Raw genomic sequence first — 20,146 nt, forward strand, 5'->3', positions numbered from 1 at the left:
CATAGGAAGGGTACTCTGCCAAAATGTATCCAAATAGAGATATGAGAATACCAGGGTTTGGCATTCCCCCATGAGCGGCATAAAGCAGGCTGGTTACCAATTTTGTATTTGACGTATGTGCAGGGCCATCCCAGACTTATCTGTATTACACTGGAAAAAGAGAGCTCCAGTGCTGTTTTTAAAAGTAAGACATGCAACGGTTAAAAATTACCATAATTACTCTACATCTGACGCATTTCCCTCTATGCAGGCTCACAAAAAACCCCAAATTTATGCTTACCTGACAAATTTCTTTCTCTTTCTCAACACAGTGAGTCCACGGATTATCATAATTACTGTTGGGAATATCACTCCTGGCCAGCAGGAGGAGGCAAAGAGAACCACACTAAAGCTGTTAAATATCACTCCCCTACCCACAGTCCCCCAGTCATTCGACCAAAGGGAAAGGAGAGAAAGAAAGTAATAAAAGGTGCAGAGGTGCCTGAGGTTTATATAAAAAAGAAACTGTCTCAAAATACAGGGTGGGCTGTGGAATCACTGTGTCAAGAAATAAATACATTTATCAGGTAAGCATACATTTTGTTTTCTTTCTAATGACACAGTGAGTCGACAGATCATCATAATTACTGTTGGGAATCAATACCCAAGCTAGAGGACACAGATAAGGGAGGGACAAGACAGGGACCTAAACAGAAGGCACCACTGCTTAAAGAACCTTTCTTCCAAAAGAAGTCTCAGCCGAGGCAAAAGTATCGAATTTATAGAATTTGGAAAAAGTGTGCAAAGATGACCAAGTTGCAGCCTTGCAAATCTGTTCCATAGAGGCTTCATTTTTGAAAGCCCAGGAAGAAGAAACCGCCCTCGTGGAATGAGCTGTAATTTTCTCAGGAGGCTGCAGTCCAGCAGTCTCATAAGCCAAGCAAATAACGCTCCTCAGCCAAAAGGGAAAGTGAAGTATCCGTAACTTTCTAACCTTTGCGTTTCCCAGAAAAACAAACAAACAATGCAGAAGACCGACGAAAGTCCTTAGTTGCCTGCAAATAAAATTTTAGCGCTAGCACAACATCCAGATTATGTAACAAGCGTTCTTTGTGAGAAGGATTAGGACACAACGATTTCCTGATTAATATTCTTGACCAAAACAACCTTGGGCAGGAAATCAAATTTAGTATGCAGAACCACCTTATTAGTGTGAAAGATAAGATAAGGGGAAATCACACAGTAAAGCAGAGTTCAGAAACTCTCTGAGCAGAGGAAATAGCAACAAGAAACAAAACCTTCCAAGATAACATCTTAATATCTAAAGGATGCATAGGCTCAAACGGAGCTTGCTGCAAAACTTTAAGACAGACCAAATCCTGACAAAACGATTGTACGTCTGGCACATCCACCAAGTGCTTATGTAACAAAATAGACAAGGCCGTAATCTGACCCTTTAGAGTACTTGCCGACAAACCCTTCTCCAGACCATCCTGGAGAAAGGACAAAAGCCTAGGAATCCTTACTCTACTCCTTTGGATTCACACCAATACAAGTATTTACGCCAGATCTTATGGTAGATCCTGTGAGTCACAGGCTTACGAGCCTGAATCAAAGTCTCAATGACCGACTAAGCGTTCAAACTCCAAGCAGTCAGCTTCAGAGAAACGAGATTTGGATGAAGGAAGGGACCCTGAAGTAGAAGGTCCTTCCTCAGAGGGAGTCTCCAAGGTGGAAAGGATGACATTTCCACTAGGTCTGCATACCAAATCCTGCGAGGCCACGCCGGGGCTATGAGAATTACAGATGCCCTCTCCTGCTTGATTCGAGCAATGACTCTTGGAAGGAGAGCAAATGGAGGAAACAGGTATGCTAGACTGAAGTTCCAAGGAACTGCCAGAGCATCTATCAGAAATGCCTGCGCATCCCTTGACCTCAAGCCGTAACTCAGGAGTTTGGCATTCTGACGAGAAGCCATGAGATCCAAATCCGGCCGCCCCCATTTGAGGGTCAAGCTGGAAAACACATCCGGATGAAGTTCCCACTCCCCGGGATGAAAAGTCTGTCTGCTTAGAAAATTCGCTTCCTAATTGTCCACTCATGGGATGTGTGTTGCAGAAAGACAGCAGTTCTGGGTCTGCACCCACTGAATGATTCGGGCCACCTCTGACATGGCCAAGGAACTTGATGTAGGCCACCAAGGTTATCCGATTAGAACCTGATAAACCAGGCTAAAGCTGAGGCCAGGCCAGTAGAGCATTGAAGATCGGCTCTCAGCTCCAGGATGTTTATGGGCAGAGCCGACTACTTCCGAGTCAATAGGCCCTGAGCCTTCAACGAGCCCCAGACAGGGAAAGATGGTCCTGAGAAAGCCACCATGAAAGAGAGTCTATTGACGCCCGATCTAGATCTATACGCGGAGACAGATCCGTATAGTACACGTTCCATTGACTGAGCATGCATAACTGCCGAGGTCTGAGATGGAACCGAGCAAACGGAGTGATGTCCATAGAAGCCACCATCAGACCGATTACCTCAATACATTGAGCCACTGACGGCCGTGGAGAAGACTGAAGGGCAAGACAAGAGTTGAAAATCTTTCTTTTTCTAACCTTAGTCACAAAAATCTTCATTAACAGGGAGTCTATTATGGTCCCCAAAAACACGACCCTTGTAGCTGGAACCAGAGAACTTTTTTTCCCCAATTCAACTTCCACCTGTGGAATCGAAGAAAAGACAAGATCTCCGTATGAGATTCAGCTTGTTGAAAAGATGGTGCCTGAACCAGAATGTCATCCAGGTAAGGTGCCACTGCAATGCCCCGAGACCGAAGCACAGCTAAAAGAGCCACCAGAACCTTTGAAAAAATTCTGGGGGCTGTGGCAAGGCCGAATGGAAGGGCCACAAACTGGAAAGGATTGTCCAAGAAGGCGAAGCTCAGAAACTTGTGATTGTCCCTGTGAATTGGAACATGAAGGTATGCATCCATTAGGTCTATGGTTGTCATGAACTGACCTTCTTGTACCAAAGGAAAAATGGAGCATATAGTCTCCATCTTGAAGGATGGCACTCTGAAAAACTTGTTTAAACATTTTAGATCTAGGATTGGTCGAAAAGTTGCCTCCTTTTTGGGAACTACAAACAGATGTGAGTAAAATCCCAGACCCCTTTCCTGAATGGGAACTGGAACCATTACCCCCAGGGCGGCAATGTCCTTGACACAATGTAAAAACGCCTCTCTTTATCTGGTCTACAGATAATCTGGAGAAGAGCCTGCCTCTGGGAGGAAAATATCTGAAGTCTATTTTGTATCCCTGGGAGACGATGTCCACCGCCCAGGGATCTGGAACATCTCGAGTGAGTGAGTGTGAGAGTCTTCCCCCTACTAGATCCGCTCCTGGATCGGGGGCCAACCCTTCATGCTGACTTGGAGTCAGCTGTGGGCTTTTTAGATTGTTTTCCCTTATTCCAAGACTGGCTAGGCTTCCAGGAACTGGGGGTTCCACCTGAGCATCGAAACATAACTGACAAGCAGCAACTTCGCCTGGGATAATGGTTTGAAAGGCCTCTTGATCCATATTATGTAATAAATAAGGATAAAGTGTAAAAATTCTTTATTTCAAAATAAAAATTAAAAAAAAAAATGTACTGTGTCTTTAAGTGGAAATGTGTGTTAACGTAACCAACTAAATAGACCTCGGGCAACCTATACACACCTCAGTAGCTTTACTGAGGTGCCTATCTGTCCTGCAGCTCACGGAGTGGACTTCCCTCACAGAAGAAACTATCCAGACTTGAAAAGGCAGCACAGTGAAAGCGGAACAGCCGGCTATTACTTCACAGTTACGCAGCTCTCTTCAGTTACACTGAAAGCACACCAAAAGAAAACTGCTTCAACAAGGACCCTCCCCTTCAAATACGGAGTGGTCCTAACAGTTAAAGAGCCCTAACTGCCAGAAAACGGCTTAAAAACAGAGTAATTTTTAGGACCTAAAAATAAAAAAGTTAAAGTTCATAGCAACAGACATAACCCATTGAGCCACCATGAATCCCTCTTATGCCCAAAACTGCCATTAAAGAACCCCAAACATGAAGGTATATAAAACAACGTCGCATTTTTTATAAGACAGCCCATAGCTGTAACAAGTGCCAGTATTTTCCTTTGCAAAAGAAAACTAAAATGGCACTTACCTGAAAATGCTGACTGGCAGCAGGACAGCTCACCTGGTTTTAGAGGGTGCAGCACCTCACATGGACCTGTGAAGAAAGAAAGAAACCGAGTAAACCTACTCAGGCTTTCTGTATAGGGCAGCAGATTCTTGAGAAAATGAAGTGAGGATTGTACCCCACAAGTTCCCAAGTGATCAAAAGCCACCACTGCCTTACTGAAGAGACGGATGTAGACTAAGGCTAGACCTCAGGAAAGATCAGAGTAAGCTTACTCTGCTTTAAAAATAATAAAATCTTGATTGAAGAAAACCTCAGACACCTAAACTTCACCTCCTCCTTGCACTACAGGCAAATAGAATGACTGGGGGATTGTGGGTAGGGGAGTGATATTTAACAGCTTTGCTGTGGTGCTCTTTGCCTCCTCCTGCTGGCCAGGAGTGATATTCCCAACAGTAATTATGATGATCCATGTACTCACTGTGTCATTAGAAATGACTATAAACAACTGCTTTAGACTTTTTAAGACTGGTATCATATGCTTGCAACTGATGATGATCTCAGAGCTTGACAGGCACTTGCAGTCAGAAAATAGTGCTCAATAGAATACTAACTACTACAGAGGTCTATGTCCTTTTAATTAAAATACTTTAAAAAAAATTTTTTTTTTTTAAATGAGTGTAAAGATGATCATGGCAACAGTAAGTAACTGCGTGAATAGGTGGCAGAGAAATTTATTGGTAACAGAGGAATATTTATAGGGTATCCATGACCTTTTTTGCCTTCCCCTCTTAAGGTCCGTCTTCCCATCTAATCTTCCCCATTTACCACTCTCCTCTCCTCCTCCATTAAGAGCACTGCATAAAGTTTTTAGAAAGAACTAATAAAGTTTAAGTTAAATGCGCATGGAAGCCCTAATTCTCTAGTCACACGGTGCATGTCTGCTCAGAGATCTGACGGAGGGGAGTATTACATCAGTGACAAACAGTGATATGGTATCTGAAGTGTCTGTGGGTAAGAACTTAGGCTCTAGTGATCATCAGTCTTTACAGTTTAATGTTCAGGCGAAGGTACTGTGCAACCATAGTAAAAAAGTTTAAGATTTTATAAAAGATGATTTTTCTTACATAGGGCAATACCTAAACAATTCTCTAAAAGGGGTGGCACAGATTATAGAAGTGCAAGAACAGTGGGAATATTTTAAGAGCGCCATTTTAGATGCAACTACATACTTCATTATGCTTCTTTGTAAAAGTAAATAAAAAAGAAAGCAAATATGGTTTTCAATAAAATTGCAGCAAAGATTAAAAAAAGACAGTTTATAAAAAAAATTAAAAAAACTCTTGCTCAGAAGAGGATAGGGAAAAATGGAGAACCCAACAAAAATAACGAAAATAGCAGTTAGTAAAACATGGCGACAAAAGCTTCTTTAGATATATCAGTGAATGATACTGAAATTCTATTAAGGAATGTTATGTTAAATGATTATGTGGGTGGTACTTCTCTTTTTTACAGAGGTTTTAATGGCTTTATGAAAAATAAAAAAGTAAATAAGTCTGTGGTCTAGATAGGGGTTCTAAGAGAACTTCAATCTGTGATAGCTACTCTATTAGCCAATTTATTTGATCAATCAGCCACTGTTAACAGGAGTTATTCCAGAAGACTGAAAAATTGCAGTCCCTCTTCATAAAAAGGGTGAAGGGAATACTCTGCAACTATAAGCCAGTCAGGTTGACCTCAATTGCTGGAAAATTAATTGAAAAACTATTTTATAGAAAAGTCTTGCGTCTTACCTTCAGTGACAAACAACTTAGAAGACAAAGGACATTATGGTTTAATTGCTAGACCATGTTAGACTAATTAAAGTGATTTATTTGACCATGTAACTACATTAATAGACCAGGGAGAAGCTGTAGATGTAGAATGCTGGCTTAAGGATAGAAGGCAGAGGGTTTCAATTAATGGAGTACGTTCAAATGAGGGGTTAGTTACTAGTGGCATTTAGTTTAATAAAGTTGTGGTGGATTCATGGACTAAACTACCAGAAGTAGTTAACACAAGGACTGTAAAATAATTAAAAAAATGCCTGTTAGACACAAGGCTATTCTAAGAAACACATAACATGTAATAAGGGTAATCTTGATGGGCCTTTTAGTTCTTATATAAAATTCTATAGTTATGTTTTTATATGTTAAAAGAAAAAAAATAGTGAATGCCACTATATTAAAAAACAAACAAAAAAAAACAAACACTTTTAAGTCTCTTAAAACCAAATACAATACAAAAAAAAAAATTATGATACTTACTTTTGCAAATGTGATATAGAACTGTCGCTTCATTGTACTCCTCTCCACATTGATTATATGGTAGAGACCACAAGCCAGTGATATAGCTAAACAAATTTTCAAGGCAATCAAGAGTGTGCCTGCCAGGCTTCGATGGGCATGGAAACTATGATGATTAGTATCTTCAAACTGTTCCCAGAGAAGCAGTATAACCTGTAACAAATTCAGATTAAATTAAGGAACATTTGAAGAGATGTGCATATAAGGTTCTCTTAGTAATTACATTGCTCTTAAACTGGGGTTAATAAGCAGACTGAGACTGAGCTATAAGTATTAAATCTAGGAAAGTTCTACTCTGTGAAAGGCACAAGTTGAGCAAAAAGAGTCTGCTTCTTAGGTGGCCATAGAACAAGCTATTATGCTACTGTTCGTTCCCAGGTTGAGCGCTTCTCTCTTTTTATTTATACAAACTATGACCTGAGGGAAGTCGCCTTAAGGGTGATTCAGGAAGCCAGACGTGGACCCGTTGCTCAGTGTGCCTAGAGGGATATGGCAGCACCTCACTGAAGAGGCCCCACTAGGCCGAAACGTACGTCTGGGATTTTGCTGTTTCTCTCGTTCAGAGAGGGATTGCCTGGTATTAAGTCAGTCAGTCAGTCATATTACAAGAAAGTTCTTTTCTGCGAAAACAGAATTTATGTTTACCTGATAAATTACTTTCTCCAACGGTGTGTCCGGTCCACGGCGTCATCCTTACTTGTGGGATATTCTCTTCCCCAACAGGAAATGGCAAAGAGCCCAGCAAAGCTGGTCACATGATCCCTCCTAGGCTCCGCCTTCCCCAGTCATTCGACCGACGTAAAGGAGGAATATTTGCATAGGAGAAACCATATGATACCGTGGTGACTGTAGTTAAAGAAAATAAATTATCAGACCTGATTAAAAAACCAGGGCGGGCCGTGGACCGGACACACCGTTGGAGAAAGTAATTTATCAGGTAAACATAAATTCTGTTTTCTCCAACATAGGTGTGTCCGGTCCACGGCGTCATCCTTACTTGTGGGAACCAATACCAAAGCTTTAGGACACGGATGAAGGGAGGGAGCAAATCAGGTCACCTAGATGGAAGGCACCACGGCTTGCAAAACCTTTCTCCCAAAAATAGCCTCAGAAGAAGCAAAAGTATCAAACTTGTAAAATTTAGTAAAAGTGTGCAGTGAAGACCAAGTCGCTGCCTTACATATCTGATCAACAGAAGCCTCGTTCTTGAAGGCCCATGTGGAAGCCACAGCCCTAGTGGAATGAGCTGTGATTATTTCAGGAGGCTGCCGTCCGGCAGTCTCATAAGCCAATCTGATGATGCTTTTAATCCAAAAAGAGAGAGAGGTAGAAGTTGCTTTTTGACCTCTCCTTTTACCAGAATAAACGACAAACAAGGAAGATGTTTGTCTAAAATCCTTTGTAGCATCTAAATAGAATTTTAGAGCACGAACAACATCCAAATTGTGCAACAAACGTTCCTTCTTTGAAACTGGATTCGGACACAAAGAAGGCACGACTATCTCCTGGTTAATGTTTTTGTTAGAAACAACTTTCGGAAGAAAACCAGGTTTAGTACGTAAAACCACCTTATCTGCATGGAACACCAGATAAGGAGGAGAACACTGCAGAGCAGATAATTCTGAAACTCTTCTAGCAGAAGAAATTGCAACCAAAAACAAAACTTTCCAAGATAATAACTTAATATCAACGGAATGTAAGGGTTCAAACGGAACCCCCTGAAGAACTGAAAGAACTAAATTGAGACTCCAAGGAGGAGTCAAAGGTTTGTAAACAGGCTTGATTCTAACCAGAGCCTGAACAAAGGCTTGAACATCTGGCACAGCTGCCAGCTTTTTGTGAAGTAACACAGACAAGGCAGAAATCTGTCCCTTCAAGGAACTTGCAGATAATCCTTTCTCCAAACCTTCTTGAAGAAAGGATAGAATCTTAGGAATTTTTACCTTGTCCCAAGGGAATCCTTTAGATTCACACCAACAGATATATTTTTTCCATATTTTGTGGTAAATTTTTCTAGTTACAGGCTTTCTGGCCTGAACAAGAGTATCAATGACAGAATCTGAGAACCCTCGCTTTGATAAGATCAAGCGTTCAATCTCCAAGCAGTCAGTTGGAGTGAGACCAGATTCGGATGTTCGAACGGACCTTGAACAAGAAGGTCTCGTCTCAAAGGTAGCTTCCATGGTGGAGCCGATGACATATTCACCAGGTCTGCATACCAAGTCCTGCGTGGCCACGCAGGAGCTATCAAGATCACCGATGCCCTCTCCTGATTGATCCTGGCTACCAGCCTGGGGATGAGAGGAAACGGCGGGAATACATAAGCTAGTTTGAAGGTCCAAGGTGCTACTAGTGCATCTACTAGAGTCGCCTTGGGATCCCTGGATCTGGACCCGTAGCAAGGAACCTTGAAGTTCTGACGAGAGGCCATCAGATCCATGTCTGGAATGCCCCACAATTGAGTAATTTGGGCAAAGATTTCCGGATGGAGTTCCCACTCCCCCGGATGAAATGTCTGACGACTCAGAAAATCCGCTTCCCAATTTTCCACTCCTGGGATGTGGATTGCAGACAAGTGGCAGGAGTGAGTCTCCGCCCATTGAATGATTTTGGTCACTTCTTCCATCACCAGGGAACTCCTTGTTCCCCCCTGATGGTTGATGTACGCAACAGTCGTCATGTTGTCTGATTGAAACCGTATGAACTTGGCCCTTGCTAGCTGAGGCCAAGTCTTGAGAGCATTGAATATCGCTCTCAGTTCCAGAATATTTATCGGGAGAAGAGATTCTTCCCGAGACCAAAGACCCTGAGCTTTCAGGGGTCCACAGACCGCGCCCCAGCCCACCAGACTGGCGTCGGTCGTGACAATGACCCACTCTGGTCTGCGGAAGCTCATCCCCTGTGACAGGTTGTCCAGGGACAGCCACCAACGGAGTGAATCTCTGGTCCTCTGATCTACTTGTATCGTCGGAGACAAGTCTGTATAGTCCCCATTCCACTGACTGAGCATGCACAGTTGTAATGGTCTTAGATGAATTCGCGCAAAAGGAACTATGTCCATTGCCGCTACCATCAAACCTATTACTTCCATGCACTGCGCTATGGAAGGAAGAGGAACAGAATGAAGTATTTGACAAGAGTTTAGAAGTTTTGATTTTCTGGCCTCTGTCAGAAAAATCCTCATTTCTAAGGAGTCTATTATTGTTCCCAAGAAGGGAACCCTTGTTGACGGAGATAGAGAACTTTTTTCTACGTTCACTTTCCACCCGTGAGATCTGAGAAAGGCCAGGACAATGTCCGTGTGAGCCTTTGCTTGAGGAAGGGACGACGCTTGAATCAGAATGTCGTCCAAGTAAGGTACTACTGCAATGCCCCTTGGTCTTAGCACCGCTAGAAGGGACCCTAGTACCTTTGTGAAAATCCTTGGAGCAGTGGCTAATCCGAACGGAAGTGCCACAAACTGGTAATGCTTGTCCAGGAATGCGAACCTTAGGAACCGATGATGTTCCTTGTGGATAGGAATATGTAGATACGCATCCTTTAAATCCACCGTGGTCATGAATTGACCTTCCTGGATGGAAGGAAGAATTGTTCGAATGGTTTCCATTTTGAACGATGGAACCTTGAGAAACTTGTTTAGGATCTTGAGATCTAAGATTGGTCTGAATGTTCCCTCTTTTTTGGGAACTACGAACAGATTGGAGTAGAACCCCATCCCTTGTTCTCCTAAAGGAACAGGATGAATCACTCCCATTTTTAACAGGTCTTCTACACAATGTAAGAATGCCTGTCTTTTTATGTGGTCTGAAGACAATTGAGACCTGTGGAACCTCCCCCTTGGGGGAAGCCCCTTGAATTCCAGAAGATAACCTTGGGAGACTATTTCTAGTGCCCAAGGATCCAGAACATCTCTTGCCCAAGCCTGAGCGAAGAGAGAGAGTCTGCCCCCCACCAGATCCGGTCCCGGATCGGGGGCCAACATCTCATGCTGTCTTGGTAGCAGTGGCAGGTTTCTTGGCCTGCTTTCCTTTGTTCCAGCCTTGCATTGGTCTCCAGGCTGGCTTGGCTTGAGAAGTATTACCCTCTTGCTTAGAGGACGTAGCACTTGGGGCTGGTCCGTTTCTGCGAAAGGGACGAAAATTAGGTTTATTTTTGGCCTTGAAAGACCTATCCTGAGGAAGGGCATGGCCCTTGCCCCCAGTGATATCAGAGATAATCTCTTTCAAGTCAGGGCCAAACAGCGTTTTCCCCTTGAAAGGAATGTTAAGCAATTTGTTCTTGGAAGACGCATCCGCTGACCAAGATTTTAACCAAAGCGCTCTGCGCGCCACAATAGCAAAACCAGAATTTTTCGCCGCTAACCTAGCCAATTGCAAAGTGGCGTCTAGGGTGAAAGAATTAGCCAATTTGAGAGCATGAATTCTGTCCATAATCTCCTCATAAGAAGAAGAATTATTATTGAGCGCCTTTTCTAGCTCATCGAACCAGAAACAAGCTGCTGTAGTGACAGGAACAATGCATGAAATTGGTTGTAGAAGGTAACCTTGCTGAACAAACATCTTTTTAAGCAAACCTTCTAATTTTTTATCCATAGGATCTTTGAAAGCACAACTATCTTCTATGGGTATAGTGGTGCGTTTGTTTAGAGTAGAAACCGCCCCCTCGACCTTGGGGACTGTCTGCCATAAGTCCTTTCTGGGGTCGACCATAGGAAACAATTTTTTAAATATGGGGGGAGGGACGAAAGGTATACCGGGCCTTTCCCATTCTTTATTTACAATGTCCGCCACCCGCTTGGGTATAGGAAAAGCTTCGGGGGGCCCCGGGACCTCTAGGAACTTGTCCATTTTACATAGTTTCTCTGGAATGACCAAATTCTCACAATCATCCAGAGTGGATAACACCTCCTTAAGCAGAGCGCGGAGATGTTCCAATTTAAATTTAAATGTAATCACATCAGGTTCAGCTTGTTGAGAAATTTTCCCTGAATCTGAAATTTCTCCCTCAGACAAAACCTCCCTGGCCCCCTCAGACTGGTGTAGGGGCCCTTCAGAACCAATATCATCAGCGTCCTCATGCTCTTCAGTATTTTCTAAAACAGAGCAGTCGCGCTTTCGCTGATAAGTGGGCATTTTGGCTAAAATGTTTTTGATAGAATTATCCATTACAGCCGTTAATTGTTGCATAGTAAGGAGTATTGGCGCGCTAGATGTACTAGGGGCCTCCTGTGTGGGCAAGACTGGTGTAGACGAAGGAGGGGATGATGCAGTACCATGCTTACTCCCCTCACTTGAGGAATCATCTTGGGCATCATTTTCTCTAAATTTTGTGTCACATAAATCACATCTATTTAAATGAGAAGGAACCTTGGCTTCCCCACATTCAGAACACAGTCTATCTGGTAGTTCAGACATGTTAAACAGGCAAAAACTTGATAACAAAGTACAAAAAACGTTTTAGAATAAACCGTTACTGTCACTTTAAATTTTAAACTGAACACACTTTATTACTGCAATTGCGAAAAAGTATGAAGGAATTGTTCAAAATTCACCAAAATTTCACCACAGTGTCTTAAAGCCTTAAAAGTATTGCACACCAAATTTGGAAGCTTTAACCCTTAAAATAACGGAACCGGAGCCGTTTTTATATTTAACCCCTTTACAGTCCCTGGTATCTGCTTTGCTGAGACCCAACCAAGCCCAAAGGGGAATACGATACCAAATGACGCCTTCAGAAAGTCTTTTCTATGTATCAGAGCTCCTCACACATGCATCTGCATGTCATGCTTCTCAAAAACAAGTGCGCAATAGAGGCGCGAAAATGAGACTCTGCCTGTGATTAGGGAAAGCCCCTAGAGAATAAGGTGTCCAATACAGTGCCTGCCGGTTATTTTACATAATTCCCAAGATTAAAATAATTCCTCAAGGCTATGGAGTATAAAATATGTTTATATATAAATCTATTTAGCCCAGAAAATGTCTACAGTCTTAAAAAGCCCTTGTGAAGCCCTTTTTTTCTTTCTGTAATAAAAATGGCTTACCGGATCCCATAGGGAAAATGACAGCTTCCAGCATTACATCGTCTTGTTAGAATGTGTCATACCTCAAGCAGCAAAAGTCTGCTCACTGTTCCCCCAACTGAAGTTAATTCCTCTCAACAGTCCTGTGTGGAAACAGCCATCGATTTTAGTAATGGTTGCTAAAATCATTTTCCTCTTACAAACAGAAATCTTCATCTCTTTTCTGTTTCAGAGTAAATAGTACATACCAGCACTATTTTAAAATAACAAACTCTTGATTGAATAATAAAAACTACAGTTAAACACTAAAAAACTCTAAGCCATCTCCGTGGAGATGTTGCCTGTACAACGGCAAAGAGAATGACTGGGGAAGGCGGAGCCTAGGAGGGATCATGTGACCAGCTTTGCTGGGCTCTTTGCCATTTCCTGTTGGGGAAGAGAATATCCCACAAGTAAGGATGACGCCGTGGACCGGACACACCTATGTTGGAGAAATGCACATGTTTAGCAAAAATAGGCTGCTTCTTGGGTGGTAACTAGCCATAGCACAAGCTATTATGCTATTGTTTGTTCCCAGGTTGAGTGCTTCTCTTTCTCTTTTTTGTGAGATAATTTTTATTGAGGAAAGAATCATAAGTAACAGACATATGATAATCCAGAAACAAGTTGTATGTAACAGAAAAGATACATGTCATTCAGGGCTCAGTACATTTTATACAATTGTCAAAACCTAGACAAATACAGTACAGCCTGACAGGGTAGGAACCTCAAAGTTTTTTAAGTTATGGCTATCATCTGGTAAAAGTGTGACTAATACACAAAGAAAAAGTAATGGTGCAGACACTAGAATAGTGAGCTAAGAGCCGAAGTACCATATTAGCCCTGAGGGCGAATGGGAGTTTATTCATTTGACAGGTTAGCGGGGAAAACCCGAGTAATGGCAGAGATGGGGGGGGGGGGGGGGGGGGGGGGGTAAAGAGGAAAAAAAAATAAGGGGGTACACCTGTACTCCAGAGGGCGGGAGGAGGGGGGTTTAGAGCATGCCCCTCCTCTGTAGTGCAGATATTTGACCAATCAGGGAGTGTTTAATTTACAGAGAGAGAGAATGTTGCCTTCCCCCAGGCAATCCCAGATTGAGGCATACAAGTCTACTTGTTGGCGTGAAAGGCCCCACGCCTAATGTGCGTATTGTGTAAACATGTGTGAACAATAAAACAATCATACTGGATTTTGTCTTCCCAAAACATAACAATTTTTTAAAAAAAAAACCCATAATATATTTATAAAAAATATACAATATATATTGACATGTACAATCATAATAAATCCACATATAGTCCTAAATGCCCATGTTGATAATACCAGAAAGTTCTGTGTATGTGGGTCTATGAAACCGAATAATTCTCCCAAACTTGTAATACTAAACACTCCTCTTACCTTAATGAAATTTCTTGTTCTATGTCATTGCCCTAATCGTTTGTATGTGAATGATATATGGTGTTTTACCAGGGCTCCTTGACTTGTTTCACCAGGACTTCTTAACCTAAGTGTCTTTTAATTTATTCCCATTGAGGTGTCTCTTCCCCCCCCACCCCCACAATATGTACATATATCAGATAGTCGACACACTTTTCATAAGCAATTTAAACCAGGGATATATTAGCGCTTTCATTGCATGTAATACTCCAATGTTTCCGCATATATCATAGGTCATGTGATCGAGACATAGACCTATCCCACGGCCATCCTATGAATATCATTAAGAGGAGGTTTTTCCAATGCTGGATCACGTGATCGGGACTTAGCCAATCCAGCAGTCATCATAGGAAATCATTATGTTACTAGAAGGGGGTGGTATCTATAACGGAGGCTACTAGTATAGTATATATGATTGTGACACTAACAATCTATATGTTGCCTTACTTGGTAATGATCATCGCGATCCACCATATCTAAATGTGATATACCTGTGTGTTTGACACCCATATATTTACACAATGTGTGATGTGAGTTTGAAATCCCTATTTATATTAATTAGAGCCTATTATAAACCAATCCTCTTAAATTATCCTCCCAGTGTCTCAGGCCAATGATTACATTGAGCTACATTCCTCTATAAAAAGTGATCCTGTATCTGAAAATAAGGAAAAGCCATTGGCTGAAGATAGCTGTACCAATGAACAAACAGAGGTAGCTTACAAACAGCCACACGTAAGAGAAAATAGGCCTTCCACGTCAGGTAGCAATAATTTTTTAGGAGACAGACCCTTGGCCCCATTGTGGAACAAAAACAGCCCCCCCAAAAGAACAAAAAAAAAAAAGATTCTTCCCAAACGAGGAAGAAGAGGGAGAGGGAAAACCATCAAAAAAACAAAATTATGGAGATTAGAGGCAGGTATATTCAATCTTTCCTCACATCAATTATTGGAAGATGAAATTAGAATCCTAGGCAGAGGTCTGTCTTATTGTCACCCTAACCAGTCAGATATAGTCAACTTAATTGTGGATCTTAATGCCTTTACTAGAAAATTATCTCTGCAAATATTTTTTGCAGCCAAACGGCTTAGAAAACAAAAATTAGAGGGTACACCTATATTAATAGATGCCATGAACCCAAGAAATCTAGGACAGGTTGTATATTCAGAAATCACTGACTTGTCAAATGATCTGTTTGAAGAAGTTGTGCACACTTCCCTAGCCCCTCCTTTTGTTCCGCACAAAGAGGAATGTTTATAAATTGACCTATACCAACAATTAGTGCTGGATGATCTAAGAAAAAATTACATAGAATAAAAAAAATATAAAAAAAATTGTGGCCCAATGAACAAAGAGCACTTGATAACCTAAGAAAGATCAGAATTTGGTGATTCGCTAAGTGGATAAATGAGGAGGGACAGTGCTACAGAATTATGAGGACTATATACTGGAAGACAATCAAATTCTATTGAATTCAAAAGTATTATAAAAAACTAACTACAGATCCCACTATGCAGTACAGCAAGATTTTAAATAGTATAATATTGAAAGGGTTTTCAAAGGGAATTTTGAACAAAAAAGAAAAAGCTTATTAACTCCCTGATCACCCAAACACCCCATTTTACTACCACCTCCCCAAGATCCATAAGGATCAAAACAGACCCCTGGGGAGGCCCATAATTGTGGGGATAAATAGTCTAACAGACAATTTGTCAGAGTATGTGGATTTTTACCTACAAAAATACGTAGTGACATTACCATCATATTTAAGGACACCACAGATCTCCTAAACAAATTGTCTGTTTATAATAAAAGAGAAGAATATATCTCTGGTTAACCTGCGATGTAGGTGCCTTATATTCAAATATAGACCACAAATTAGGGCTTAAGGCGGTTAATGTTTTCCTAGAGAATGACATTTATCTACTGACCATACAACAGGAATTTATTTTAGAATTAACGTATATATTATCTCATAATTATTTTCAGTACCTAGTCGAGTATTATTTACAGGTGAAAGGTATGGCCATGGGTACCAGGTTCGCCCCTAGTTTTGCCAATCTGTTTATGGGCATATTCGAAAAAACAAATATATATTTACAACTCTGACTGGAGGGAGAACCTGATATCCTATGGCCGATACATACATGATTTGATTTTTATTTGGCCAGGCCCTGAAGATACTGCTGCTCAATTCATAAAGAGCTAAAAACAATAACACAATGCGTCTATCATTCACGCACAATATGCATCCAGCAAGAATTGAATATTTAGATGTAATATATATCATATATACTATACTAGTAGCCTCCGCTGTAGATACCACCCACTTCTAGTAACATAATGATTTCCTATGGCGACTGCTGGATTGGCTAAATCCCAAACACGTGATACGGCATAGGAATAACCTCCTCTTAATGATATTCATAGGATGGCCGTGGGATAGGTCTATGTCTCGATACCATGACCTATGTGGACCCATTGGAGTATTACACGCAACGAAAGTGCTAATATATCTCCGGTTTAAATCGCTTATGAAAAGCGTGTCGATTATCTATGATATATGAACCTATTGCGAGGGAAAAAAAAGACACACCTCAATGGGAATAAATGAAAAGACACTTAGGTTAAGAAGTCCTGGTGAAACAAGTCAAGGAGCCCTGGTAAAGCACCAATATCATTTATATACAAACAATTAGGGCAATGACATAGAACAAGAAATTTCATTAAGGTAAGAGGAGTGTTTATTATTACATAGTCCCGCAAGTTTGGAAGAATTATTCGGTTTTATAGACCCACACACACAGAACTGCCTGGTATTATCGACATGGGCATTTAGGACTATATGTGGATTTATTATGATTATATATATATATATATATATATATATATATATATATATATATATATATAGTCACGTTGATTGCAGTAGCCATGTTAGTCCAGAGATTTAGATATCAAAATAACAAGAGTATTGCATTGAGCAATGATACTTTTTTTATTGGACTAACTATACATTTATAAGTTGACAAGCTTTCGGAAGAGTTCCTTCCTTTATCAAGTCTGAAGCAATACTGACCAATTCAATGGAATTTACAGATTATATCTTAAAACACAGAATAGCTAAGAAGACAGAAAGTGCAGGGAGAGGAGGAGGCGTCGTAAAAATCATGAGGGGGGCTTAGGTAACAGGCAGACAGTGTCCAGTGTAGGAGAACAGACAGGGGAAATATATAGCTACACATAGAGCATATACTGACATAAAGTTATATATCAACATTGAATCAATATCTATAAAGATGTGAAATTGTATATACAGGGGGAGTACAAAAGTTAAAAAAAAAAAAAAAAAAAAGACAAAAGTGTGGACATAGGCTTACCTGTGTACCTATGTATAAAGAATGTGGAATATACAATGTAATTGACTAAATGAAAGTATATTACAAAAAATTTTGATAATGTGTTAAGAATCCAGAGTCCACATTTAGTCCAGAATTAAACAGGTTGAAGTGCATTATCATTTTCATTTCAAAGGTTTTTCTTTCCATGGTGTTTTTGAAGTTGCCTCTGAGAATTTTGATTTTGAGGTTTTGGATGGAGTGGTCAGGTTGGGTGAAATGGTGACCAACAGGGGTGCAGTATTTTGTTTCACAGTGGTTTTTGATTGAGTGTCTGTGTAAGTTCATTCGAAGGTGCAGTTTTTGGCTTGTTTCTCCAATATAGCATCCCATTTCACATGCAGTGCAATGTATCATGTATACCACATTTGCAGATATACATGAATATGCCCCTTTAATGTTATAAGATTTATTACTGTGGTTTGCTGTGCTGCTTTCACAAACGTGTTGACACAGTTTGCAGAGTGCTTTATAGCAGCACTTGGTTCCATTCTGAGTGTTCTTTTTCTCAAGCGGTAGCTTCCTATGTACCAATTTCTGTTTTAGGTTAGGTGGTTGTCTGTATGCTAGGATTGGGGGTTTTGGAAAGATTTTTTTGAGTGTGGGATCCTCTAAGAGTAGTGGCTGTAAGTCTTTTATGATTTTTCGTATCCCTTCCACAGCAGGGTTGTATTTGACTACTAGTGGGATACGTGATATGTTTTTCTTCTCCCTGTATTGTAGTAAGTGTTCACGTGGAGTATTGAGGGCAGAGTTAATTTTTTTATTTATAATCCTTGTTTTGTAACCTTTTTCTCTGAATGATTGGGACAGTGATGAGGTGTTTGTCACGGTCCTTGGTATCTGAGCAAATTCTGTGGTATCTTGTAGCCTGACTGTAGATTATGGATTTTTTAATGTGATCCCTGTACAGCAATATTCCACATAAAGATGGTATTGATGCCTGCTTAAACTTTCTTTCCTCCAACAGCCCTAACCAGACATATAGTGCTTCTACAGTCAGTAAACTTACAGAATTTATACTTACTCACAATTATTTCATCTTCAACCACTCCATCTACTTACAAACCATGGGAACAGCCATGGGCACCAAAATGGCACCACAGTATGCAAACCTCTTCATGGCTGACTTAGAACAGAGATTCCTAGCCGCTCACCCTCACAAACCCTTCAAATACTTTCGCTACATCGATGATATTTTCATCATATGGACAGAAGGAGAAAAAAACCTTGAACATTTTCATAAATCATTTAATCTATTTCATGCATCAATCAAGCTTAAAATGAACTTTTCTAGAGACTGTGTCAGCTTCCTGGATACAACAATATCCATCACAAATGGCAAATTGCACTCATCTGTATACAGGAAACCAACAGATAGATGCAGCTACCTCCACAGCTCCAGCTCCCACCCCAATCACATTAAAAAATCCATAATCTACAGTCAGGCTACAAGATACCACAGAATTTGCTCAGATACCAAGGACCGTGACAAACACCTCATCACACTGTCCCAATCATTCAGAGAAAAAGGTTACAAAACAAGGATTATAAATAAAAAAATTAACTCTGCCCTCAATACTCCACGTGAACACTTACTACAATACAGGGAGAAGAAAAACATATCACGTATCCCACTAGTAGTCAAATACAACCCTGCTGTGGAAGGGATACGAAAAATCATAAAAGACTTACAGCCACTACTCTTAGAGGATCCCACACTCAAAAAAATCTTTCCAAAACCCCCAATCCTGGCATACAGACAACCACCTAACCTAAAACAGAAATTGGTACATAGGAAGCTACCGCTTGAGAAAAAGAACACTCAGAATGGAACCAAGTGCTGCTATAAAGCACTCTGCAAACTGTGTCAACATGTTTGTGAAAGCAGCACAGCAAACCACAGTAATAAATCTTATAACATTAAAGGGGCATATTCATGTATATCTGCAAATGTGGTATACATGATACATTGCACTGCATGTGAAATGGGATGCTATATTGGAGAAACAAGCCAAAAACTGCACCTTCGAATGAACTTACACAGACACTCAATCAAAAACCACTGTGAAACAAAATACTGCACCCCTGTTGGTCACCATTTCACCCAACCTGACCACTCCATCCAAAACCTCAAAATCAAAATTCTCAGAGGCAACTTCAAAAACACCATGGAAAGAAAAACCTTTGAAATGAAAATGATAATGCACTTCAACCTGTTTAATTCTGGACTAAATGTGGACTCTGGATTCTTAACACATTATCAAAATTTTTTGTAATATACTTTCATTTAGTCAATTACATTGTATATTCCACATTTTTTATACATAGGTACACAGGTAAGCCTATGTCCACACTTTTGTCTTTTTTTTTTTTTAACTTTTGTACTCCCCCTGTATATACAATTTCACATCTTTATAGATATTGATTCAATGTTGATATATAACTTTATGTCAGTATATGCTCTATGTGTAGCTATATATTTCCCCTGTCTGTTCTCCTACACTGGACACTGTCTGCCTGTTACCTAAGCCCCCCTCATAATTTTTACGACACCTCCTCCTCTCCCTGCACTTTCTGTCTTCTTAGCTATTCTGTGTTTTAAGATATAATCTGTAAATTCCATTGAATTGGTCAGTATTGCTTCAGACTTGATAAAGGAAGGAACTCTTCCGAAAGCTTGTCAACTTATAAATGTATAGTTAGTCCAATAAAAAAAGTATCATTGCTCAATGCAATACTCTTGTTATTTTGAGATTATA

At 40.6% G+C, this 20,146-nt stretch overlaps 1 protein-coding gene across 2 annotated transcripts in view; it reads right to left on the reverse strand.

Annotated features, from left to right (window-relative positions):
• GPR180 (G protein-coupled receptor 180) overlaps nucleotides 1-20,146 on the reverse strand; it is a 61,430-nt gene that overhangs the window by 23,738 nt on the left and 17,546 nt on the right. For both annotated transcript variants that reach the window (XM_053707843.1, XM_053707840.1), the window contains exon 7: nucleotides 6,453-6,644. In XM_053707843.1, the coding sequence (XP_053563818.1) occupies nucleotides 6,453-6,644 (192 nt within the window). The remainder of the gene's footprint in view (nucleotides 1-6,452; nucleotides 6,645-20,146) is intronic.

Source organism: Bombina bombina, chromosome 3, assembly GCF_027579735.1.
Source record: "Bombina bombina isolate aBomBom1 chromosome 3, aBomBom1.pri, whole genome shotgun sequence".
NCBI classification, from domain to species: domain Eukaryota; kingdom Metazoa; phylum Chordata; class Amphibia; order Anura; family Bombinatoridae; genus Bombina; species Bombina bombina.